The following is a 22806-nucleotide window of genomic DNA, read 5'->3' as shown; positions in this document are numbered from 1 at the left end:
TTATCAATAACTCCTTGATCATTCAGTTTGAATAACCTTCTCTGATATTCGTATCAATGAATGCAGAAAATATTTCGTTAAAAATTCTCTTACAAAGCATATAAATATTTCCATAAAACGAACAAAAATTATTTTAATGTTCAACCCCAAATTTGGGGGAAAGCTAAACTTAGCAAATTCTTCAGTTGTGGAAACTTATAGATATAAGAAATAACATCCTTACAAAAGGGAATTTTCTCCTTTCTGCCCTTCCCATTTCTCATCACCATAAAAATATTTCAACATGTAAACAAACATATGCCTATATATTTTATATCTAGGCCTATGAATCTCAGTAACTCCCCCAATCTCTTTCAGGACCTGATTATTTTTGCCATTAAACGTCAACATCAGCCATGCTTCGACATCAACAATCATCATTAATCAGCGAGCCTGATGTCATTAAGGTCACATTTTATTCCACAACTTTGCCGAGTAAATATGAATTACTTACATGTCCATGTCGTGTTGATACTGATAAATATAACAAGATTTAATATCCTCTTCATTGTCGCGCCAATTCTTAGTCTACATTTCATGTAAGCAGAGAAGCAGAAGACATAGAGTCAGCTCGAGCAATGCACTTCAAAATGATTATTATTATTTTTGGGGGACTTTATACCGTTTCAGATTTACTTCAACGATCTGCATCTAACACTGACACTGAGAGTCAAGGCTGCTATTTGATTAAACCATCACTCTCATCAAACGCATGCATGATGATAATTACGATGTCATGACGTATTGGCGGGAAAGTGAATGAATTGAGCCCTTACAATCCACTTTGTATATTCATCGTGGTCGTGGATACTCTGATGTTTGGGATGCGAAGTGATTGCGATTCCTGGGCTGGCTAATTTGGGATGTGATGTTGATCGCTATTTACATATCTATAAATCTGTTATGGTTCACTCTTCACAGTAAATACGGCTAATTCCTTATATTTATACGGAACCCCCCCCCCCCACATCCTTTTAACGAGGAGATGGGGTCACGTGATGCGGGCAGGGGATCCATCTTTTACACAAAGAGGGAGGGGTAATAGTAATTTCACCCAAAAAAAAAAATCCCCGATCGGCCCGGGGGGGGGGGGGGGCAGTCAAATATATTGATGTACACACGCGTGGCAAAGGAATTTCCAAACACCCCCTAAACGAGTTTTTCTCTGTGTGCAAAATAACCCCCTAAACCTTTTTCGCGGGCTTTATTTACACATTTTGGCCCCTAAACAAGTTGTCGCCAAAATATGACCTCGGGGAAAAAGCTTGGGAAAAGATCTCTAAACACGTTTGGCTAGTCTTTAAAAAAAGCTTTGGGAAAAAACATACCCTTAATACGTTTGACCCCGCGATTGACCATTGACCAGTCTTTCAAAACCACCCTTTTTCTTGAAAATCGATGTTTTTGAGTTCACGCGCGGCCCGCGTCCAAAACTGAAAAAAAAAACCTTTAAATTTGACTGCCCCCGGGCCGATCGGTCGCTTGAAGAGCTAAAGGTTGAGTTAATTATCTTTTTTTTTCGGGGTGGGGGTTGGCCTGAGACTGAAGTTTAGGTTAATTTTGACTTTACTTTTACAATCAAGATAATCAATAATGCGAAGCGCGATCTGAAACATTTTTATATTCCATGTCTTTCATGAAAACAGAACATTTTAAACGTTTTGTAATGATTTCTTTTTTCTCTGTGTAAAGATGCTAATCAAGATGCAAGTGCAAAGAGTGAGGTGAATTGTTTTTATATACTTGCCTACAGTGGCGTAACTACGGGGGGGGGGGGCAAGTGCTTCCCCCCCATCCGGCTGCCCCCCCCCCCCAAAAAAAAAAAAAAAAAAAAAAAAAAAAAAAACGGGGGAAAGGAGAAGAAGAGACAGAAAGATTATATTATATTATATTATATCATATCATTTCATATCATATCATATCATATTATGTTATGTTATTTTATATTATATTATATTATATTATGTTATGTTATGTTATATTATATTATATTATATTATATTATATTATATTATATTATATTATATTATATTATATTATATTATATCATATTATATTATATTATATTATATTGATATTATATTATATTATATTGTGGAGCGTCGTGGCCCAGTGGATTAGTCTCCGGACTTTGAAACAGAGGGTCGTGGGTTCAAATCCCAGCCATGGCGTAATTTCCTTCAGAGTCGACCCAGGTGAGGTAAATGGGTACCGGCAGGATGTAATTCCTCAAAAAGCTGTGTGCACCCAACAGGTAGCCTAGCTTAGCCGGGTAATAATAGCAGGGCCCAGGGAGAACAGTTTTCGGAACTGAAGTGGCTACCCTGGGTAAATATACCTTTATTATTATTATTATTATATTCGTAGATGTCGCATTGCCTGTTTAATGAAATACATAGTCCTGTTGGACTAAAACATCTCGTTTTCAATATACACCAAATATATTTCCTCGCACTTCGAGTTATTATTGTTTTATGTAGTGATATATCATGCTTCATTTCCATAACTACTTAAAGTGATTGCCCCTTTTTAAAGTCTGAATATAAAACATTACCAGTCCGTGCTTACGTCATTCACATTAGCATAATTAGTGGATTGGTGAGAAATGTCTGCTCTTCATGAATTCCTAAAAACAGTCCTTAAAATGTCCCTTTTGCAACGGTCTGAATATCAAAAATTTTCAGCTCTCGCTTCGTGCTCGCACCATAGTGAAATATGTATGGTCTTAGTGATTTTTTTTACAAACAAACCTTATATGCCCCTCTTCAGGTCTGAATTTGAAAAATTTTCAGCTCGCAACATTCTATACATACGTATACATTTGATTTGATACGTATCATGATTACAATGACTACAAAAAAGCGCTTCATTTGTTTATGTGTAATTCTAACAAAATCAAGCGCTTGGCGTTCGCATTAGATGACTGTGTGCTCTTCACGAATACTCCTAAAAGATAGTCATTAAAATGTCCCTGCTTGGGGTATATATAAAAATTTCATCTCGCGCTTCGCGCTCGCATTGCCTGTTTAGCGAGACAGGTATGTATCATTAGTACAACCACGTAGCCAGGATTTCTTTTTGGAGGGGGCGGTAAATGCACGCGAAGTGTGCCAACACTTACAGAGCGCGCGAAGCGCGCTCCTTAGGGGGTGGGTGCAGGGAGGGGGAGTTTCCCCCTCCCGCGCGAAGCGCGAAGCTTTTGGTGTTTCATAAATTAAAATGAAAAAGGAGCCGTCTCTCTGACTCTAGTACCTATATCAGCTCCAATTCAGTTGACTATATTGTGATTTTGAACCTTGTTTTCAAAAGTGATTGTGAACGCACAAAAAGGAATACAATGGAGGAAATTAAAATCATAATAACCCCGCGCGAAGCGCGGAAGCTAAAGCGTTTTATCAATTTTTTTTGCCATGAAAAGGGTCCCGAGAAAAGGGTATTCTCAAAGATATATTGAATACTTCCATTGGAAAGATCAGATTTGAATACAAACAATTTAGCGACAGTGCATATATCTTTAACTCGCAAAACAGAGGAGAAGAAGTGTATATGCCGGGAGGAAGATATTCCTCCCCGCGCAGAGCAATAAAACTCTGAAATTTCAAAGGGCGGACGTTTCATCAAATGCAGATATCTTTAATACCCCATCGGCTCTAATTCAATTGATTTCCTAAGATTATTGAACTTCATTACAAGGAAAATAGTGCGCAAAAAGTTGAAACTTCAGTGATTTATTGAAATTATATAAAAAAGGATGCCTAATTTCTTTGACTTATCCTGAAGCGCTTCATTTTGAATTATAAAGAAACCTAAGTGTCAGGAGCCGCAGAAGCGGGGGGGGGGGCTGGGGGGCTTCAGCCCCCCCACTTTTTTCCAAAACCGTGTACAAAAAACGTAAAAATGACCATAAGATTGTGATTTTTTGCATGGTCAGCCCCCCACTTTGAAAACCGTTCCGCGGCCCCTGAGTGTCATTCAAAATTTCAAACTGAGGGCGCAAAACAGGACAGGAGATGAATGTGCAGGGAAATAACATGAAGATTAATAGAATTTGAAAAAAAATATTGTAATTTTTTATTCAATACGACACGAATTTTATACATTCCTCTTTTTAAATTAGGAACCTGTTTGCCGCAAATTATGGTTGTTTAGTAAAGAGCTGAAAAGCGGGAGAAGTTGACTTTATGGAGGTGACGGCAGAAATTGATATAAAGATTTTACCCGCCTGGAGCCGACCCGACCAGAAGTTGCGCGATCAAAAAAAAAAAGATAACTTCATATACTTCGGCCTAACCTTACTCTAATTCCATGCCATAATGTATATATTTGAACTTTAACTGGCAATAAACACATATAGCTGAGGTGGAAAGCAGGGTTAGAGAAAGGGTGGAGGAAACAATGGAGAACTTCAATATTGTCATTTAACCGCGCGCAGCGCGGAAGCAAAATTCATATATAAATTTAGAGCAAGAGTGAAGGAGTTTCTCTTTTGAGAAAAAAAATAAAGAATAAAAAGAAAAAAAAAACGACAAAGCTACCTTTCTTCCCTTTCCTCCCTTCCCTTTTCCTTTTTTCCTCTCTTTTTTTCCCTTCTTTTTTTTTCTTTTTGGGGACGTTTTGGGGGGGGGGCGACCGCCCCCACCGCCCCCCCCCTGGCTACGCGCCTGGCCTGCATTAGTACAAACATTTGCCTATAATGTTCTTTCTTTAGGTCTGAATATAAAAAACTTTCAGCTCGCGCTTCGCGCTCCCATTATTTAATCAGTGAGATACATATCCGTTTAATGGCACACTAAAAAATAGTCCTTAAAATTTCTCTAAGTGACCAAAAATATTTGCGGGTCCCCCCCCCCCCCCCATGCCGTGACCCACGTTACGCCACTATGGCCTAGATACTGTACGGTTTACAAGAATTCATGGAAAGGATACGTCTCTCATCATAGTAATGAAATAATGTGATTGCCAAATTGTTTTTATATTCAGACCCCAGACCTGCATGTAAACGGGGCGCATCTCTCTTAATGCGAGAACGAGGTGTGAGCTGAAATAGTTTGATAAAGTGACCTGACTATTGTGATTTTAATCATTCATTTCAATTCAGTATTCATTTTATATTCATAAATAGAACACTATGAGCCCAAAAATTATATACACGACAGATTAACATGAAAAGTTATCATACATTTCAATAGAACATCAGCAAAAACAAAATACACAAAAAAAAACAGAAGTTATATTTGACAAAGCCATAAGCTAAATATTTCGTAAATTTTATTGCAATACCCATCTAATTCTGGCGTACAGATGAGAGGGTCTAAAACCAGACTGGGACATATATGGCGCCCAAAAAAGTTTCTCAACTAATAAAGAAAGAAAAAAAAACAAAGAAAGAAAAGGAAAGGGGAAATGGTGAAATATGATACCTTTCTCTGGTTATTAGTATGTCAATGTATATCCCAAAATTAGATTAGGTAAAAAAAATGCTAAAGTCTCTTCACACGGCTTAATCGCTAAGTTGCAACTTTGTAGAATTTTTGCCCTACTATACGTTATGTTTAATTGGCCCCTTCATTTTTTTAGTTCATTGTGCTACTGTCTGAGCATGTGAAACGTCTCGCTATCTTTCTTTTTTGTTGTTGTTGTTTTAAGCCTTTATTTAAAAGTTTTAAAAGGCATTTTGCCGTTGATATATAGGCCCTACTTTCAAATTTTATGATCAGAAGTATTTAACGTTTACATGTTAATTTGTTACTAGTAATATCTAGTCTGGATTTTCATTGATGCGTCTTCTAGAATATCGTATAAAATCAAATCATTGTCCCCATTGTCATCATCATCAGCATCATCATCATCATCATCATCATCATCATCATCACCATCATCATCATCATCATCATCATCATCATCATCATCATCATCATCATCACCATCACCATCACCATCACCATCACCATCACCATCATCATCATCATCATCATCATCATCATCATCATCATCATCATCATCATCATCACCATCATCATCATCACCATCACCATCATCACCATCACCATCACCATCATCATCATCAGTAGCGTACCGTGAACCGCAGGAGACAAAGCATTGGGGGGGCAGTGCATTGTCTGTGAACAATGCTTTGCCCCCCCCCCCCCCAATGCTTTGTCTCCTCCGAGTCACGGTACGCTACTGATCATCATCATCATCATCATCGTTGTACGGAAAAAGGAGGTGATCCTGTAGTGCTTCCGATCATTCCTTCTCTTAATCTTTGGCATAATATATTTTCTAAGTACCGGACTAGTAAGATTAACTTGTAATCACAAAATGTTTGATGACAATGACAATGATCTTATTTCTTTGATGTTTTGATATTTTTTCTTTATCCATTTGGATGTTTCGGCAACACTAGCTAACTGAAACTTAAGAATTCGGAGTATTCACGGGGTGCCAATATCTCCTCTTCTGAACTTCAAACCTTGGTTTCCTCGTATATTTGAGGAGAGAACTTATGTTAAAATGGCAGCTGTCCATGTTATTGAAGAAGATTCGCAATTTCAGCCAAAAGTTGACAGTGCAAATCAAAAACTTGTCGTAGTTGATTTCAATGCGTCATGGTAAGTGTCCCACACATTAATTTTTGTGTCATGTTAGACTCTGGCATTATAACCTCGTTCGTAGGATGTGGACTCTGGAGTCTGGGGACTCATTGAATTGAAGTGGCGTGTAAACTAAGTGAGACCTCTATTTGGGGGGTTTGGTCTGAGTGGGAGAGAGGGGGAAGGGTGGAGTCAGTGGCGGACCGTGACCCGGAGGAGACAAAGGTCAAAGCATTGGATTTGGAGGGGCACTGTATTGTTTGTGAACAATGCTGTGCCCCTCCAATGCTTTGTCTCCTCCGGGTCACGGTCCGCCACTGGGTGGAGTGACGCGCACAGCCACAGCGACAAATTGTGTACAACGGATAGCGGAGCGTTCAACGCTAGCGGGCGTGCACTCACACAACATGCGAGGTAATAGTATACTATTACTAACCTTGCACAACGCATGTGATTTCATAGTGCATTTTGACATTTTCATTCATCACACGAATGTCAGGGAATGAAACACGCCATAAAGTTCAACATATTTCCTATATGTAATTTACAACAATCACCTAGCTTTATATTATAAATTCGAAATTATTTGTAAAAATGATATTTTAATGCTTACCTCCAAATTTTGGCCAAAATACTCCGTCTGTCCGTCCAAGTTCTGCTGTGGAAATCATGCAAACAACAATTAAAATGCGATCTTTCAAATCGAACAGTCTCGATTTCAGTCGTTGGCGCATAGGAAATTGTAGAAAAAAAATCAACAGGTTGCATTTCATGTATGTACTTATAGGTAAAGTGCGCCATCTTTTGACGAATCAGGGACAACTCGGACCGTGGGCCGAGTTGTCCCAACCGTTTCATGATTTTTTTTCCACAAATTTGCGTCTATTTTTCCGTCATTTCGAAATTTCTTGTAAAGATTTTCTAGAGATATGGTCTGATGGTAATGTTCTTCACTTTTTATTACTTTTTTTCGCTGAAATAAATAAAAAAGTGTAATTTTAGGCGTTTTTCGACAGCTCGCGATTCCCATAGGCGCGCGTGTATTAACTGTGTAGGTGCTCGGCTCGGCCCCGCTCAACAAGTGACTTGATTTTGCGATCATTTCTCCTCTAGTTACCACTTTTATTGCAGAAGATGGACTTTCTTGTATTCCATTAACTCCATTTTCTCATCAAAAGGATAAAATTTGGAGTATTTGCACGATTTTCTTAAAGTTTTTCACCTTTCCTCTCTGGTCGTATAAGAAGCAAACAACCGATGAACTGTCCGCTGCTCTTCATCGCAATTCTACGTAGCTCGGCCGCCTAAACTGGCGGGTTGGGATTCAGCCCGAATCCCGAATGGAAGTGGGCGTGCACAGTCAAAGAGCTGAGCTTGACTGAGTGAGAGAGAGTGAACTATAGGGGAGAGCGGGGCGAGTCAGCCCCATTTTTTCCCCGCTCTTCTAGAGCCGTGCTTACTTTAGCAGGAAGGTCGTGTCTTATCAATTATAAAAGGCCTCTGTAATATCTACCTAATATCACATTTTCTTCGAGGACATACACACGGTTTTGAAAAAAAAGGGCCGTGAAGAAAATCCCATAACAAAACAGTGATATATAAAACGATTAAAACAATGTTTTCAAAGGTAACATACATTTATTGATAGCAGTCAACAAGAAACAAGATAAAGTTATAACACACATGTTTTATGGGAACAAATGAATGAACTCAGATAAATTGCAGGGCGTAGAAGAGTAGGCCCTAATACGCCTACTTGTAATTTTATCTTCAACAAGAAGTTTTCCGGAGGTAGAAGAAGCTCTTTTTACCCATCAACGCAGTTATAGTTGATTTCAGTGCTACTTTGTGCACTGCCTGATAATTCCTCTGCTTGTATATTAATGCTATGTTTAAAACAGACCTATACATTTTTCATAATTTGGCAGTAATGGGTAGGCCTATATCTGTACTACGTCTAGTAAAAAAATTCACTGTGACATTTGTACGAAGTTTTAAAACATGATTCATATTAAACTTGATATGATAGTAAGTTCACATAAATTATGAAATGGCCATAATGATGGATAAAAATTCTACTTTTCTTTTTGGTGTTTTGTTTTAAAAAATACATCTAAGGCAATATGCATTTTTTTTTAAATGTCCATGAATTCTAACAGCGATACTCTTTATGTTATTTAGGCCTATATAAAGTAGCAGTTAACAGTCAGCGTAAAATATATAAAGCCTAAAAAAAAACCTAAGTTCAAATTTGAATAATTTAGTGCTAGCATGGCAACAATATAAGAATTACCTGTTCTTTTCTTTAGCAGAGATTATTATCATTAAGAGATTATTATCATTTAGTAAAAACATTGAACATAATACAGATAGTTACAGTTTACAATACAGGCAGGCCTATACACTTTGTTTTAGTGGGAAAATAGGCTCCAAATATTTTGTTAAACTCGAATCTGAATAGGGCATTTATTTGTATCAATGGAGGATTCTTTAAAATATTCTTAATATCATTAATATGCATTTTTTTAAATCTGTCTATTGTCTTCACTGTGTATGAAATTAGGTGATTTAGTCTAATGGTTATCTTCAAAGTACATATTAAGAGAAAACGTAGGTATCTTCTTCCTTATTCAGTCATATCAGTGATTAAGGTTTCGAGTAACTCGAAGAGAAGAAAAACATGAAAAGGGAAATAGGCCTATATGTGGCAACTAGGTTAAATTAACATGGCGCCAATTTACACAATTTTGTAGTAGACAAAACTGCCAACGGAACTGATACAATACCTTCAGATCATAATTATTCGAACATTTCTTTAAATTAGAAATCATTGTGAGCACAAAAGGCCTACTCTTTAATAACACGATTAGATTAAGAATAAAAGAAATGCTCTCTGGTGCATTTTCTTAAAAACAATTGTAACTCTCAAAACGTAAACTGGGTATAAATGTCCCAGGGTAAAAAGTATCCAAATGGTCTCATATGAGAAATCCTAATGACAACAGATAAAAACAACCTACTTTTGCCATTACAAAGTGTCATTGCCTTCCAACCACATTTTCAATGATTTGATTAAATACACTGAAGTGAAACGATCATGTGAAACAAGCAACTTGAAAACATTCTTGTTATTTCAGAACTGTCACTATACACTATACAATTCAACTGAGTTTCTTTTCATTCAGTTCTATGACGAAACCTTCCATTCCAAATCCTGATCATTTGTAACTCTGAAAATTTATCTTGACTAAAATGAATATCATATGTGTCCTGATTGATCTGATAATACTATGACAGCACATAAAACAAAAACTTACTTTTGTCCTTCCCAATGCTCTCAACCACAAGTAGCACTAGCGATAGTATTTTGATGTGTAATGAGTTGGTAAGGGATCTTGGGGTGACAATTGACAAGAATCTCACATTTCAACAGCATGTTAAGAATATTTGTAAGTCTGCCTCCTTTGGTATTTTTAAGATTGGAAAAATGAGGAGGCTACTCGACCAACCCACAACTGCTAAACTTACCCATGCTTTTGTATCTTCCCACATTGATTACTGCAATTCTGCTCTTTCTGGTATCCCACTGTCACATTTACGCCCACTTCAAAGAATTCAAAATAGTGCTGCAAGGCTTGTTACTCTTTCAAGAAAATCTGAACATGTTACACCTATTCTGAAATCACTTCATTGGCTTCCAATACGCCAACGCATCATTTTCAAAGTTCTTCTCATGACGTATAAAATAATCAATGGCCTAGCTCCTGAATACCTCTCTAATCTCATTTCTCTCCGCTCTTCTAGCTCACTCAGACCACTTCGTTCTTCAACAACCTTGCAGCTTACTTTAGGACCACGTACAAATACCAGTTATGGGGATCGAGCCTTCTCCGTTTTTGCTCCAATCCAGTGGAATAAATTACCATCTTACATCCATAATGCCAACTCCCTTGATCAATTTAAGACCTTGCTAAAGACCCACCTTTTTAATGTATAGGTATCAGTTGTGGGTTGGTCTATATTGAGGTGCACATCTTAGTTGCATTTGTTTGTTTAAAATTTTGCTTTGAATATATCAAGGTTTTTTTTTTTTTTTTTTTCCCGGTAATTTAGTTGATAGGCAGAAAACTGAGCGCTTAGAAACACCTGTATTAAGCGCCCTACAAATGTTATAATTATTATTATTATTATTAGATATATCTGAGAGCATTTTGTAGCTTCTTTAATCACATTATGAAAGTAAAAAAACAACACTGTACTTAACTTAAGATTAGCACTAGTTATTAAATGCTCCTACCAACCTTAACGTATAGTAGCATTGTTTTTCCACCCCCAAAAAGTAATATATATATATATATATATATATATATATATACACTCTAAAAATTCGAATGTTAAATCAACATTTGAAAGGTTGGAGGAGTGACAACCTTTTCCAAATGTTACATCCAACCTTGTATAAAGCTGCTGAATCCAACATTTTAACAACATTTAACTCCAACATGGAGTTAATGGAATACAAGAAAGTCCATCTTCTGCGATAAAAGTGGTAACTTGAGGAGAAATTTTTTATGATCGCAAAATCAAGTCGGTTGTTGAGCGGGGCCGAGCCGAGCACCTACACAGTTAATACACGCGCGCCTATGGGAATCGCGAGCTGTCGAAAACGCCTAAAATTACACTTTTTGTCTCGCCTGCATAGCAGAGCGAGACTATAGGCGCCGCTTTTCCGACGGCGGCGTCAACATCAAATCTTAACCTAAGGTTAAGTTTTTTAAATGACATCATAACTTAGAAAGTATATGGACCTAGTTCATGAAACTTGGCCATAAGGATAATCAAGTATTACTGAACATCCTACCTGAGTTTCAGGTCACATGACCAAGGTCAAAGGTCATTTAGGGTCAATGAACTTAGACCATGTTGGGAGAATTATTTTCAAAATCTTAACCGAAGGTTAAGTTTTTGAAATGACATCATAACTTATAAAGTATATGGACCTAGTTCATGAAACTTGGGCATAAGATTAATCAAGTATTAGTGAGCATCCTGCTCGAGCTTCAGGTCACGTGATCAAGGTCAAAGGTCATTTAGGGTCAATGAACTTTTGTTAAGTTGGGGGTATTTGTTGAATTACTATCATAACTTTGAAAATTTATGGATCTAGTTCATGAAACTTGGACATAAGGTTAATCAAGTATGAGTGAACATCCTGCCTGAGTTTCAGGTCACATGACCAAGGTCAAAGGTCATTTAGGGTCAATGAACTTTGGCCAAGTTGGGGGTATTTGTTGAATTACCATCATATGAATAATATCGCGCGCCCTCTTTAGGCAAAAATTGATATCCACGCTGATCAGGAGGCATCTACGTGAAGATCAAGCAAAAATGCTTTTTTTTTATTAAAAAAAACAGCAAAGAGAATTCAACAAACGATCCATATGGTTCTGTAAGTGTCATAGCACAATTAGAAATCTTAGCTATAATGGTATGTCATAGTTATTTGAGCAAAAAGGGTGTGAAAGATTCGCGTGCACCAGGTGCATATGAATCCTTCGCACGCGAGATGAATTGAACCCATGGGTGGTGGGCGTGTACATTTTGCTTATTACATGACGTCATCCAGCCACTGCCGAGAGCCAATTTATGAATGAAAATATAGTAAGCATGCGCAGTGCAAGCCTTCCATTTCCCCACACAGTATTCCACCAAAACAAGTGTGCAATTCTCTATCACCTCGTACCAAAATCGACCTAGAATTTCACTTTCCTATATTTTATATGAATTATGAAAGGTATTCTCGGAGGATCAATTTTCTCACCGATACTGCACAGGTAAGCAAATTTCAATTACTTCTTGCTTTTCCATCAAAATCTTACGAATTAGGATCGATATGGCATCGTGTTCATTGGAATTTGTAGAGTCTCTCGCAACGTGCACAAAGTCGATTGGCTTCTGGGTTTCGGAGCGTCGCGTGAATATGCATGAAATTGCAAAGTTTTGATAATTTCCGATTGATACCGGAGCGATCCGATCACGAACCAAGACCATTTCCCGCGTACACAACGTGACCGGATATCGTTATCGCTATCGATACTTCCGCAAGCAGTCCGAAGGAATTATTTTGGCGACCACGTAGTCATGACGTGATCTGCACGATTGACCAATCAGCGGTCTCTGAATCGCTGTGCGGAGACGATCTATCCGTTGTACACAGTCTATGGACGATTTGTCGCTGTGACGCGCGAGTAGAAATTTGAATTGACGGGAGCATTCCACATGACGGGATCATTTTCAATAAAATATGTGGAATGCTCCATATTTGCCACCCATGATTTTATTTTCTCTGTGCATAGACCTTATCGCAAATAGCGCTTGTCAGGTGAGGGTGTATGACACCGTAAAGGATCACGGGACACAGTGGTAAATTGTGTTATCCGGTCACATTGTCTACGCGGGAAAAGGTCTTGGTTCGTGATCGGATCGCTCCAGTACTGATCGAAAATTATCGAGACTCGGCAATTTCATGCATATTTACGCGACGCTCCGAAACCAGGAAATCAATTGACTTTGTGCACGTTGCGATAGACTACAGACTCCAACGAACACGGTGCCATATCGACGCTAATTCGTAAGATTTTGACGGAAAAGCAAGAAGTAATCGAAATTCGCTTACCTGTGCGGTATCGGTGAGAAAATAGATCCTCCGAGAATACCTTTCATAATTCATTTAAGGCCGTGTTTATGCTTCCACTTTTCAGGCCAGAATCAGCGTTTCCAAACGTGATTAGTCCAAAACACGGTTGTGTCCATGCTTACTTTCATTTAAACACTGTTTCAAAACGCCGATCGTAAACTCAGAAAAAGGTGCGTTTGTAAACGTCATTCGACCAGAATCAGGCTTTCTGGGAAAGTATAAACAGAACCACGATCGTAAACGTGATTAAATGACGTCATTTGGTACATGTTTCCGGTGAGATGAAAATCCGCGGGCAAATAATCGCATTGCCCCACATGGGCCCATGTTACCTCCACGGAATTACCTCTCATCTTCCCTTGTTTTGCATGTGTAGTACTATTACTAGTATTACTCTTCCAATTTGTCATCACGATGAATGTTGAGGGATTTACACACAAAAAAAACCCAGGAACATGAGTTATAATGAGGAGACATCGCCAGATGCCCCAGTAATATAAACAAATAGATATTTTATTATTTTGTATACTTAATATTCTTTATTTTTTCTTACTATTATCCTCACCATGGTGGAAATTATATGGCTATATCAAGAAGCTCCATGCAATGACTGAAATATCGGAAATTGTTTGATGTTTATATAACAGTCAACGTACCTTCCCCATAACAACACTCGGAAAAAAAACTTTTGAAAAAGGGCGCGCCCATGCAATTTGACCTCGCTTTCCTGCTCAACAAAAATTACGATGCGAAGCCAGCTGGAGATCGTGATTTCGCCTCTGAAAAGTTAAGCATAAACAGCACTCCCAGAACCACGTTTACGATCGGCGTTTGGAATCGACGTTTGATAACGCTGATTCTGTCCTCGCAATGGAAGCATAAACACACCCTAAAATATAGGAAAGTGAAATTCTAGGTCGATTTTGGTACAATCCTTGCATTCAAGCGCACTTTGCACAGTCACAGCTGCATGCACAGTACAGCTCAGAATACGCACAGACAGTGCGCGAAAATGAAACAAAATTGCACTTGTCTTCATGAAGTCTGTGGTAATTCTTTGAGCTATAGACAGCACATCTATCCCTGTCACCCATAATTAAGAAGAAAAGTGATGTTAGACTCTGGAACAAATATGACGAGGTGTTTACTTGAAGAAAGCAAAATGTTGGCTGCGGGCGTCAATCGTATTTTGATGTGCTATGGAAATCGCACATGATATTGTCGGCTGCTAGCGTTCGCATGGTCGCATCCGGACAATTGCGGCGCTATTGCTCCCTTTTCGATCCCATGATCCTTTGCGTAAATCTATTTGCGATAAGGTCTATAGCCATAACCCGGGGGGGGGGGGGAGGGGGGCACTCACATATATTGGTGGTACGGGGACGTGCCGCTTTGATGACCCCCTAATTTTCAGTTCTGTAGATACTCGGAATGACAAACGTTCAGTTCAGAAGCCCCCCAGCCCTGCCAAAATTGTCAAGCGCGAGCATAGCAGCACCGCATGCGAGAGGATGCACGTACAGCTTCGCAACTCCCTACATATTAACTCGTAGCCGCTCCATGCATGGCTAGCGCATGCAGAGCGCTATACCTACAGTGCCGCGATCCCGTTCCGTAGACCCTGTTTTTCACACACCGTGGTACATAGTTAGTTCCCAAGACCCCAACCCTTTTAGTCAGTTCCTTAGACCTCCATTTCATAGACCTATATAGGCTTCCTCCTTCATTCCATCCAAATAATTAAATCCATTCATGATAATGATAATATGATACCATGCATTTCATGTTACACTATTTTGCTAACATGATTTTCATCTTCTCGCTATGCATATTTTGTTTTTTTTATATTTGTACATTTGCGTTTGGCTCTGATTTGTTATTTACTGAGCAGTAATAATGGCGGCTTGGCATTATTAGGTAATAGGTATAATCTGCCCTCTGAAATTGAAATGAGAATATGGATAAGCTTTATGAAGTATAAACATCTAATCAATTTCTTTATTATTTGGCAAGGAAATGTTTAGGTGCATGAATGACAGTCTTTACTTAAAAAAATGGTGGGAATAAAGTTTCTTCTTCTGGAGACAGTACAGGCCACTGGTGTATTGTACTTGTGAAGTGGAATGTGCAAGTATATGTGCAGGCTTACCAGTTGTGTGAACCATTCCTCTCTTAAGAGAGTTGTGTGATCATGCGAGTAAGCCAAATAAAAACCATAGATATAAATATTTTTGTTATATGAATTGTTGTGAAACAGAAATTTTATTTGCCAAAATTATATTTTAAGGGCAAATTGCAAGTTTGCCAAAAAAAAACCTCAACTTTTTTGTTTTATCGTTATATCAAGATATACAGGGTGTATGGGTCACTCTCAACGTTATTATCATCATCATCATGTCAAATAAACACTATAGATAAATGTAGAAATATTTTTGTGATATGAATTGTTGTACAACAGAAATTTTATTTGCCAAAATTACATATTTTAAGGGTAAATTGCAAGTTTGCCAAAAAACTCAACTTTTATACCTGCACACCCAACTTCACCAGTACAATACATCAGACAGTGGCCTGTACTGTCTCCAGAAGAAGAAGAAGAATGAGAAGCTTTATTTCCACAATTTTTTAAAGTTAAGACTGTCACTCATGCACCTAACCACTTCCTTGCCAATGTCTATATCTTTTTACAGGTTATGGATAGTTGTTTAATTCTGAAACATTTCTTTACTGTATATGTACACTACCAGTCGCAATTCTTTGACTCACTATTGCCTGTTGGAATGGAGAACAATGGATTCAGTGGACCGAAATTAGTGTTCTCTGGTTTTGACAGGTGGTGGTTGGTCGGGGAGTTGTGACTGTAAGTGTAACCATTCAATATTGACTTTAACTTTGCTATATATATTGCCAGTTTGTTTTTTCTGTCCTTAATTCAATTTGTTTCATTATATTTAGGTGGTCTGTCTATGACAGATCACCTCTTAATTTCGTCAGAATTTTCTTTCTTTATTATTTCTTTATTCTTAACACCTATGTTTGTCGCCAAGTTTTCTCCAAATTGGCTGAATCAATTTGGCTGATTTTTCTGTCATATATAGAGTCTATCATAGAGACGGCATACTAAGCTTTTCAAGGTCATCTGATTACGATGACGTCATCTACGCGCCATTTTGTAAAATTCTCAATTTGATCATAACTGATCATCAATAATCAACCATATTTACATCACATAAACTTCAGGTTAAAGGTCATCTGTCAATGTCATCAAAGGTCATGTAAAGGTCATGACGCGCGCGTCAAAGCCAAACAAATTCTCCAAATGGCCTATAAAATTTTTTGGGTACGTTTCAAGTCATTTAAAGCATTTCAAAAATTTGCGCGCGCATACGTCGTAACGCCATAATGCAACGCAGAAACACAGTTTTTTTTATATATCATTGCATTGATGATATAATTCTGAGCAATTTGATACCTTGATCAACCTTCTACGACCATTAATAACGAAATTAACACCCGTTAAAGTTTGCAGCACATGTGCGCGCGAGCTCTCACTACAGGCCATATATGGGCAAAAACATGTCTATTGAAAATTCACTGTAGCTCTTTAAATAGTCCGTTGACCCCAATTTTTTTTTTTCATATATCGATAGAGTATGAGTTGTAGATTTGATTTCATGTCACCATTGTCCCTCAATTTGATCATGACGTCATCAAAATTGCGCCTAAACTGAAAATTTCATTTTTTTCAAAAATGACGTCATCAAATTTATGCAAATTTGATCTTTTCTCCGTAAATATTGATCGTTTTTCGCCCAGATTTCGATATGTTCTAGTTTAGAATGTACTCTTTCTCATCAGTAATCATGAATTTTCATTTTGAAAAATGCATCATGGCGTAAAACAGCGATGAAAAGAGACAAGTCATTTTTCCTCATTTTGCGTGTAATCTCTATGGGACATGACTTTTTCTCAAAACTAGATTCTACATTCCTCTATTTCGTGAGCTATATCTCCATTTATTCTTGTTAGTTATCCCTGAGCTTTTAGTATGTTGTAGCTGAGATTCTTAGCTTTCGAAAGTGTTCCTTCATTTCTCTATCAGATGCCGAGATCATGCCTGTTTTTCACTTGCAAAATTGGATTTGTAATTCTCAAATTTCCTTACGTGTAATCTCTATGGGAACGTATAATTCCTATGGGGAATATCGTGGCTCAATGGATAACGCACTTGACTAGCGTCCTCCGGGGCGCAGGTTCGAGTCCTGGGGTGAACACGATGATTTTTTTTTCCTTTTTTTTTTACCACCTCGTACATGATCCTTTATGACAATCAAAAGGTATAAAAGTTAAAATTTAGCAAGATAAAACACATTATAATTACTTTTTTTCATATCACATGCATCACCATATATTAAAGCGGCCTTTTTCACAGTGCTTTATCATCTCCCCTCATCTCCCGTCTTTAACAACTATTCTATCCATAATGAACATTCCGTTGTCATCATGATGATCATGTTGATCTACATGAACATGGTGATAGTGATCATGATGCCGAGAATAAGGACAGACCACCTAATTCGTCCGCATGACGAATTAAATTCTAGTTTGATTTATTGTTTCACATTCCACAAAAACATACATCTTGAACATAATTATGAGAAGATGACAAAAAATACATAGTTGTACAGTGTTTTACAAAGAAATACAAAATCGTGAAATATGAGGAACCTATTAAAAAGCAAAGCTCGTAGACATATAGGTTCCCAGAAGAAAATAATCAAGGATTAAAAACTCCTAACGCAATGAAGCGAGATAAATCAAATGTAGAAAAATAATACATTATAAAGAGTTCTACATGATAGTCACTCGAGCAAGGCGCTTACCCACTAGCGTACGATTGTAAAAGAAATATTTTCAGCCTACATTTAAAAGAATATAAAGAGGGCGCCTCAATTATATGGGTGTCTAAATTATTCCAAAAGGAAGGCCCTGTAAAAGTAAATGATTTAAGGGCAAGAACAGTGCGCACTGGGGAAATGTGGAAATCGTGTACTTGTCGAGTTGGGTAGGAATGGATTTCTTGATTTTGAACAAGCAAATCAGAGAGTACACTCGGTAATTCCTGTCTATTTAGTTGATACATAAATATACCAACAAAATAATTATATAAATCGGTTACTTTCAATAACTTGTTTGAATAAAATAGCAGATTAGTATGAGCCAGAAAGTCAGAAGAAGAAATTATCCTCACGGCTCTTTTTTTAATTTTAAGTATGGATTCAAGTTTTGTCTTAGAGGCATTTCCCCAGGCTAAAATTCCATTATTCAGATATGGTAGCAATAGAGTAGAATACAATAATTTCAAAATGTGATGAGGAAAATGAGGTTTAAGTTTATTAATTACTCCAAGATTTCTTGAGAGCAATTTACAAAGGTGATCAATGTGAACTTTCCATGATAATTTACAATCAATAAAGATACCAAGAAATTTCGTTGATTCAATTTGTTCTAAAACATTACCATTCATATAAACAAGACCTGACAATGTGTGTAATGAGTTGCTAAAAACCATATAATGTGTCTTTTAAAAATTTAGGGATAATTTATTAGCTTGTATCCAATCACACACAGAGCATAATTCAACATTTAGTCTTTCAAGAAGGATTTGAGGATTGCTGTGTGTAAAAAATCAACTTGTGTCATCTGCGAAAAGAAGAAATGATAATAAAGAGGATGAGTTTTGGAAATCATTGATGTATAAAATAAATAGCAATGGACCCAAAAGGGAACCCTGAGGCACGCCACATGCAATGTGCTGTATTTCAGAATTGGAGTTATTAATGACTACAAATTGAGTTCTGTTTATAAGGTAACTTCTGAACCACTCCAAGGCCTTTCCACGAATTCCATAATGAGAAAGTTTGTATAAAAGTATTTCATGGTTGATCGTGTCAAAGGCCCTGGAGAAGTCCAGAAAAATACCAGCAACATGAGATTTTTTATCAATTGCCTTGGTAACTTTATCGATTAATAACATTATTGCATGAACTGTTGAATGCTTTTTACGAAAGCCAAACTGTGAGTTAATAAAAACATTACAATTCGTAAGAAATTTTATTGTACGAGAATATACTGTTTTTTCTAAAATTTTGGAGAAAGTAGTCAGCAGGAAAATAGGGCGATAGTTACCCAATTCATCCTCTGAACCTTTTTTATGGATAGGTATAACTTTAACAACCTTCATTTTATTAGGGACAATACCACTCTGTAGAGAAAGATTGTATATGTGTGTCAAGGGCATCACGATTTCATGAATTATTTTAATGAGAAAATCATAAGAAATACCATCAAAACCAGAACTTTTTTACGCCGGTAGATTTTTAACTATTTCTATAATTTCGTGTTCAGAAACAGGTGAAAAGAATATGGTTCGAGGATTTCGGTTTGGCAAAAAAGAATAGAAGGGTTCGCTACTATCAGGTATAGAATTAGCCAAATTTGGGCCGACGTTAACAAAGAAAGAATTGAATGCTTCGGCAATATCTGCATCATCTGTAATTTCCTTATTTTGTTGGATGATCCTATTAATATTCTTTTTCGATCCTTCCTTCTTAAAGACTTGATTTATCACTTTCCAGGTTGACCTTGTATCTTTTTTATGAGTTTCAAATAAAGAGAAAAAATAATTTCTTTTAGCTTGTCTCAGCACAGATGTTAGGGTATTTCTATAAATTGAGTATCTAGATTTAGCGTCATCTGTGCCTGTAGATTTATATTTATAGTATAGTTTATTTTTCTTGTTTATTGATTTAAGTAGAGACCGTGTGATCCAGGGAGAGCGTGGTACTTTTTTATAATTTGATTTGGATAATGTTCTTACTGGAAAGTAATGGTCAAATAAAGGTAGAACAATATTTAGAAATTCATCATAAGCTTGGTTTGCATCAGTTGTATTCAGTATCGTGGACCAGTCAACTTGAGACAAGCATTCTTTGAAACGAACAGTATTTTGTTCTGACATTCTTCTTGAACCTCGAAATTTTGAATAGTTTTGGTTAGTATTAAATATGTGGGGAGGAGAAACAAATACAGGGAAGTGGTCTGTTAAATCAGATACTATTATACCCGTGTCTAAATAACCGTGGATGTTTGTGAAAACATCAATAAGCGTCGTAGTAACACCAAAAATGCGAGTTGGCTTAGTGATGCAAGGAGTAAAAGAATTTGAGATCATAGTATCTAAAAAATCCTGGCAAGCTGGCTTTTCGTTGTAGTGAAGCAGATCGATATTAAAATCACCCATTATAAAGCAATGTTTGTTCTGAAAATAGGGTGAATCAGAAAAAGAATACAATATGTCTGTAAAATCAGTTATGTTACTGTTAGGCGGTCTGTAAATTTCACCAACAAGTACATTTTTTCCTGATGCAATTTCAATTTCAATGAAAATACTTTCAATTGTGTCTGTCTTGCATGTCAAATCATTTATTACTTTAAATTGGAGATTATTTCTAACATATAAAGCTACGCCGCCACCGTGTTTATTTACTCTATTATTAATAACGATTGCATAATCATCCAAATGAACAAGAGAAGTAAGTGGATCGGATAACCAAGTTTCGCATAAACCTATGACTGATATTTCTTCATTCAGTGAATTGAGAAACAATTGAAAAGGGTCAAAATTTTTACACAAGCTTCTTATATTATAATGTAGAGCTGAAAAATTTGAAGATTCTACTTTTTTACATTTTAAATCCTGAGGCAATATATAATAAGAAGACATGTTTTTTATTGATAAGTCATTTGTATCATAAGTAAGATTTAGATCAGGCATCCTTTCATTATAAATATCCGTAACAGTTGCATTTGTACTTTGTATGTGTTCAGGACTTACATGACGATGGGGAAGAACATTAGGCACGTCATGGTTACTACTCATTAAAGAGAGCAGATGTCACAGAAAGAGAAAAATCGCCTATGAAAGGCAAACGGTAATTGACATCTCTTGGTGATAGTAGAAAATTCAAATCGAATTTAAATATCAAATAGAACAACAGCAGTTGGAAACGCATTACCCGAGTGACCATCATGAACAGCATGTCGATATAATCAGACCAAACAACCAATGTGATAATGGCAACAGGAGTTACGTAACTTGTAAAACAGTTTGTCTGCATAACAAATGAAAAGCATATTCTTTTTTCTGTAAATGTCATAACTTTTGTGTAGTACGTAACAGGTTGGAATGTATGTATGTGGATCATTAAAAATGTGAAAACAAATAGCAAGATACGTGCCACTGATTTGGCCATAACCACTTTACAAAAAGAGACACCTGCACTTTTAATTTCACTTTGTTGTTATAATGTTTATATTGGAACTTATTTTTTTTCTTTGTAATTGGTTAAATAATGGTCACTGCATGTTATATGTTTATTTCATCTGTTATATTTTATGCTTTTGATTGTGAACTCACATTGTTAGTCTCCAGACTTTTTGATGAGTATATTTTAATAAAACCAAAATGAATTTGAATAATTGGCACAAAGCGAACTGAATCAATATGACCAGCAAGTCTTTCATCCCTATATATCCGATTGGGGGAGTGCAGGTGGACCACTACACCAGGGTTTCCCCCTACTCGTATGTAGTGAGTCAGAAAAAATGTCCCACTTTTGTAAAGTTGAATTGTTTAAAATATGAATATTTAATCATTAGTTTCATGATATGTCTTGATAGAGGTATCCTCCAAGTACGTTCAGGTACCATTTTCATTTGATCCCGTGCACGCATGACTGAACATCGGACAATCTTTAGAAGACTGTCAGATCTCACTTGCGCCAAGTTACAAGGTGATGAATAAAACAGTGCTTTAGACAAAGACAGTCAGACAGACAGACTGGCATGCTCACACACACACACACACACCCTCACACACACAACACACATGGTAATAACTGGTTCATAATTTTCTCTTTTCTGATTAAGCATTGATTTTTAGCAAGATCGCTGAATGTTTAAGTGGCAATTCCCGAACTTCTTTCCCCTTAAAATACATTCACTACCACCATATCATCATCATCATCCTCGGTGACCATAAATGACCTATGTTGTGGTGTGAATTGAGGATGAACCATGATTCGTGTACTTTTGCTACTGTAAAAAGAGGCTCAAGTGACTGCTGCCAAATCAGGCAAGCCCTTTTATAGGCAAAAGCAACAAAAGCACAGACATCCATTGTAAATTTTCATTGTTAACCAACAAAAGACATAACCAGCATATTGGATTTATGTGCACTTGATGATGATGATGAAGATCAAGATGATAATAATGAGGATGATGATGATAATATGATGGTGGTAGTGAATGTGTTTTAAGGGGAAAGATTGTCAGGAATTGTCACTTAAACATTCAGCGATCTTGCTAAAAATCAATGCTTAATCAGAAAAGAGAAAATTATGAACCAGTTATTAC

At 36.9% G+C, this 22806-nt stretch overlaps 1 protein-coding gene across 1 annotated transcript in view; it reads left to right on the top strand.

Moving 5' to 3' along the window:
* The first annotated feature begins 6552 nt into the window (after positions 1 to 6552).
* Positions 6553 to 22806, top strand: part of LOC129257516 (thioredoxin-like protein 1) — a 27422-nt gene continuing 11168 nt past the window's right edge. The window contains exon 1 of the mRNA XM_054895856.2: positions 6553 to 6650. Within this exon, the coding sequence (XP_054751831.2) occupies positions 6553 to 6650 (98 nt within the window). The remainder of the gene's footprint in view (positions 6651 to 22806) is intronic.

This window comes from Lytechinus pictus, chromosome 3, assembly GCF_037042905.1.
Source record: "Lytechinus pictus isolate F3 Inbred chromosome 3, Lp3.0, whole genome shotgun sequence".
In the NCBI taxonomy this organism is placed as follows: Eukaryota; Metazoa; Echinodermata; class Echinoidea; order Temnopleuroida; family Toxopneustidae; genus Lytechinus; species Lytechinus pictus.
Note: the sequence above shows the minus strand (reverse complement) of the source record. Positions and strands in the feature narration are given on the sequence as shown.